Consider the following 5,554-nt stretch of genomic DNA (forward strand, 5'->3'; position numbering starts at 1 on the left):
AGTATCTACCCCTCTCAACTCCTCAGTGATTCTCACCTCTGAAGATAGGTCTGCCAGTATTGATCCTACACCTTACCGTAGGCTAGTGGGAGGTTTGCAATATCTAGCGTTTACACGACCAGATGTATCTTTTGTTGTGAACAAACTATCACAATTTATGCACTCTCCTACTGAGACCCGCTGGCAAGCATTAAAACGGGTCCTATAGTACTTAAAAGGCACTATTTATCACAGTATGTTCCTACATAGAGGATCTTTAATGGATCTCGAAGCCTTCTTTGATTTAGATTGGGGAGGTATTACGTATGGTGGTCGCTCAACTACTGCGTATTTGTTATACCTTGCTTCTAGTGTCATATCCTGCACGTTTTCTCGTCAAAAGTCAATCTCAAGATCATCCACTGAAGCAGAATATAAAATGTTGCATCTGAAGTATCTTGGGTTCAAAATCTTCTCCTTGATTTGGGAATTTCCTCAAAGGTAGCTCCCACCTTTTATTGTGACAATACTGAGGCCACTTATTTATGCACCAATCCGGTCTTTCACTCCCGTATTAAGCATGTTGCCTTGGATTATCACTTTGTTTGTGAAGTATCTTGGGTTCAAAATCTTCTCCTTGATTTGGGAATTTCCTCAAAGGTAGCTCCCACCTTTTATTGTGACAATACTGAGGCCACTTATTTATGCACCAATCCCGTCTTTCACTCCCGTATTAAGCATGTTGCCTTGGATTATCACTTTGTTTGTGAAAAAGTTACTAATGGATCTCTCCAAGTTTGCCATGTCAACTCCATTGATTAATTGGCTGATGCACTCACAAAGCCTCTAAGTCGTGCTCCATTCTTTCATCTGCGATCCAATATTGTTGTCTCCGATAGATCATCCATCTTGTGTGGGCATATTAAGAGATAATATTATACATATATTTTATATTATCAAACTCAATTACTGTTGTCTTCTCTCACTTTAGCATATATCATTCACTGGCTGTAAAAAGCCCATGTGTACATGTATCAAAATAACAATACAAGAAATGAATTCATTACTCTTTCTCTATATAGCGGTTATTTTTAATCTTTTCTAGTAAAACCGGTACCTTCGATAAGTTGGCACAAAAAAATAATGAAGCATCTTAGTTAACACACAAAAAAATAATGAAGCATCCCACCCCTTTTAACACAAAGTAAAATGTGTTCACTAACACATCAAGAAACCGGTTGTAGTGAATGAAGGAGTTAATTAAATGTGGTGGGCTTGAAAAACGAATATCAAAATTGTATACTTTTATTAAAAAGTTTAGAAACAAATATTAATCCAAAAAAATGTTTAAAATATAAAGGTTTTTATGTAACTCGTTTTAGGTTTTAAACAAGATACGAATTATTTTAATATTGGTAACATGTTAAAGATTAAAAATATGTTTACTAATATATATAATACTAGTTGTGTGACCCGTATGTTATACGGGTTGGATAAAACAAAAAAAATTAAATATAAAGGTTTAAACAAAAATTTATTTAAATTTGAAATTTAAAATTTAAAATTTGAATTTAAAAGGAAAGATATTCAATAGTATATGAGTTGTAATATTGTAATTTAATGGTTATTATTTTTAAATAAGGCAATTATTAATTGATGTATAAATATGATGTGTTAATTAAAAAAAGATAAACAATAAGAAAATGACACATGGAAAAAAACATTTATTCAAAAATATCAAAAAATAACTTGTGTCCAAGTTAATGAAAGAGTGACTTGTGACAAAATTATTTTTATTTATTAGGGAAATGACCAAGACAAAATGTAATTTTTTCGAATACTCAATATGATAATGTAAGTTTATTTATTAAATTAATAAACATAAAATAAAATTAAAAAAACGAAGAGTGTTTAATCAATTAATCTGTTTTTCCTCTCTTCTTTGGGAATCGGGGACTCGAGTCAATTGTTATTATCCAGTGAGACTGTCCTCAAGTGAACTTCATCACCTATATATAAGGAACTCAGCTTCACCCTTTAAACACCACCCCAAAACTCAAATACTTTCTCCACCTTCAACCATGGATGTCTCTCTCACTACCTTCCTTTCCTTTGCCCTTTTTCTCTTCCTCATCCGTAAACTATTCAGCCCTTCCAAATCAAAACAAAACCTTCCCCCAGAGCCATGGAGACTCCCAATAATCGGACACATGCACCATTTGATAGGTTCCCTGCCTCATCATGGTCTCCGCGACTTGGCCAGGAAATATGGACCTCTCATGCATCTACAACTCGGAGAGCTTTCTACCATCATTATCTCCGATCCACGCTGGGCTAAAGAGGTCTTAACCACTCATGATATTGCCTTCGCAGATAGACCAGTGGTTTTAACCACTGAGATTGTCGCATACCAAAACACCGACGTCGTATGGTCTCCCTATGGTGATTACTGGAGACAATTAAGAAAACTTATGACCTTGGAACTAATGAGTGTCAAAAAAGTAAAGTCGTTTCATTATATTCGTGAGGACGAGTGCTATAATCTTGTCAAAACCCTTCGTCAGTCAGCTGGTTCGCCAGTTAATCTTTCACAAATGATTTTCGATACAATTGCTAGGATAGTATGTAGAACATCATTTGGTAAAGGATGCAAAGACCAAGAAGAGTTTATAGATATTGTGAAAGAGTTGTTTCACCTAACAGGAGGGTTTGATGTTGCCGATGTGTTTCCATCCAAGAAAATAATCCACACACTCACTGGCAAGAGGCAGAAGCTCGAGAGCATACACAAGAGACTCGACAAGATCCTTAGCGACGTTATCACCCAACACCCTGGGCAACATAAAGAATCAAATGAGGTGGAGTCTCTTCTCGATGTCTTATTAAGGCTCCAAGCTAGCGGCGAATTCAAGTTGACGACAAAGAATGTCAAAGCAGTAACTTTGGTGAGTTAACCTTTTTGGGGGACAAAAGTGATTTGATAAGTACTTTAATGCTAAACTTACTAATAATTAATATGAAATGTTCCAGGATATGTTTGGAGGGGGGACTGATACATCTTCAGCAACATTAGAATGGGCAGTTTCAGAACTGATAAGGAACCCAAGGGTGCTGAAGAAAGCTCAAGCTGAACTCAGGGAAGCTCTTAAAGGAAAAGAAAGATTTGAAGAGGCAGACATTCAGGATCTTGACTACTTGAAGCTAGTGGTGCGAGAAACCTTGAGGATGCATCTTCCACTTCCGTTGTTGTTCCCTAGAGAATGTAGGGAGGCATGCAAACTGGGAGGATATGATATACCCGTTGGGACAAAACTTATGGTCAATGGTTGGGCAATCAATAGGGATCCTCAATATTGGGCGAACCCTGATAGCTTCGTACCAGAGAGGTTTAGGGACAACCCCACAAATGTGTTGGGATCAGAATTTGAGTATCTTCCATTTGGAGCCGGAAGAAGGATGTGTCCAGCAGCTGTTCTTGGTATAGCTAATGTTGAGGTTCCATTAGCTCATATGCTCTACTACTTTGATTGGGAACTTCCAAATGGTGCAAAGGGTGATGACCTTGACATGGTTGAGCTCTTTGGAGCATCGGTTCAAAGAAAGAACGAGTTATATGTAGTAATGAAGCCACATAAGTTCGCTAATTGATGGGGCTTAATTAATGAAGCTGCATGAATAATATTCAGTCGAGTCGATTGAAGGGTCAAGTTGGCATATAATGTCCAGGAAGCTTTCTTCTATGTTTTTGTCACTGTTTTGTTATACATATATGTAGGTCGTCGTGGCTTGTTGGCCACCTGTTTGATGTTTTTGTTCGCTCAAAATTCTATTTTGTATTTCAAATCAATAAATGGCCAAAGATGTTTGCATTTTTATGATATAAACATTAAATATATAATACTATACATAGGAAAGCATGAAAATACAAATTTTATTCATGCGAAGGAAACAATTAACAATTCATAATATAAAAGATAAAAGGTCCTGAGAAGAGTTACGGAAAAAAGCTCAAAGACAATATGCATTTTGACTTTAAATTCTATCAAGTAGAATTCAGTCTTTAGCCATTATAAAGAAAAGGACATAGAGTTAGAATTATTACTAGAAGTTTTTCGAAGTATAGAGAAATTATTTTTGTGATGATGAAGGTTTGGGTACTGTACTTTGTTGTATATTTTTGTTTTGATGAAAGGTTTTGTGTTGGTGAACATGGAGGTTGTTTCGATCGTGTCCCTTTGACGTCGTCATATATACTCTATCATTTTGTTAATGGGACTTAGGGTGTTCGGGATTGCTTATTAAAAAGACAAGTTATGTTTTTTTTGTAAAAATGTTTATTAGTTTATCCGGCGGTAAAACAAAACTTTTTCAAAAAACTGTTTTGATTAGCTCATCCACTACAAGGATTAAGAGCATTAACAACGACATTTGACGTCGCAACAGATATTAAAAGTCGCCGCTAGTTGGTCGCCACAATTGTTGTGTAGCTAATGATCTAAATTCGTCGCTATTGGTGACATGGCTAAGAATCCAAAGCCGCCGCTAAAACCACTATGAGTCATTGGCATATTCTTGTCACTGATAACAATGTCGATGGTGTCATTGATAACAATATTGACGGTGTTGATTGTTGGATTACATGTATAAGACTGTAACTAAAATTGGTATATATTCGAACCGATAGTAGCACAATCATTTTAGGTTGCCCTCAAACCTAGCAATTGGACATGATGAGAAAGAATGATTTCTTATGTGAATAATAAACTAATGGTTTATTAATGAATTTTGAAAATAATATATTAATTAGCAATCATATTATTAATAATTAATCAAAGTATTAATTAGAATTAAATTTTGGATTATTGGTTAATTAAAAGTACAGTGACTGTTTAGTTATTTATTAAAAGTTGAAGAAGGAAAACTCTAGAACCTCATTAGATGAGGTGGATGAAAACTTCTAGGGAAGCCTAGAATTTTTGTCCAAGACCCTTTGGATAAGAGATTGAGCTGCTTGGTCACCAAGCGAGGGAATCTAGGGCTTATCCTTTAAACCATAGCTTTGACCCCAAGATTCCTCGGCTATATAAAGGTCTCCTTAGCCATTGATTTCGGTGATCCCTTCCCTATACAAGTCATGGACGAAATCTTGGCTCTCTTCTCCTCTCTCTATAGTTTTCCTCTTGCCAGCTTAGGTGTGAAGCATTAGAGACACGACGCTTATGGTGTTTCCTTCCAAACTATGGAAGATTTCTAGTTGTTTACGGTAACAACTAAAAGGTATGTAACCCTAAACTTTTTTTAGTAATTTTCTAAAATTACCTAGGGTTCATAGGGTTCTTATTTTGATGTTAATAGTTATAGGTTCAATAGTGAAAACATAGATCTTGTTTTAGGTTGCATGTACACTTAAGAGTTTTAAGTTTGTTTTGTTATGCCTAAATCCCATCAGTAGTATTAGAGCATTAGGTTTGTTTTCTATTGAATTTGTTATAATTGTTAAATTTGATCAAATTAGGTTTATAGAAATTAAACCCTATAAGGCTACATATTTCGAAATTGGATTAAGGTATCCTGC

The 5,554-nt window shown here is 35.4% G+C and overlaps 1 protein-coding gene across 1 annotated transcript; it reads left to right on the top strand.

The window, feature by feature from the left end:
- The first annotated feature begins 2,034 nt into the window (after positions 1-2,034).
- On the top strand, positions 2,035-3,839 carry LOC145092799 (germacrene A hydroxylase-like). The gene is made up of 2 exons (XM_079030784.1): positions 2,035-2,924; positions 3,010-3,839. The coding sequence occupies exons 1-2, from the start codon at positions 2,061-2,063 to the stop codon at positions 3,625-3,627; spliced, it is 1,482 nt and encodes a 493-aa protein (XP_078886910.1). The 5' UTR covers positions 2,035-2,060; the 3' UTR covers positions 3,628-3,839.
- Positions 3,840-5,554: the final 1,715 nt, after the last annotated feature.

Source organism: Lactuca serriola, chromosome 3 (assembly GCF_051521515.1).
Source record: "Lactuca serriola cultivar US96UC23 chromosome 3, Lser_US96UC23_V15, whole genome shotgun sequence".
Classification (NCBI taxonomy): Eukaryota; Viridiplantae; Streptophyta; class Magnoliopsida; order Asterales; family Asteraceae; genus Lactuca; species Lactuca serriola.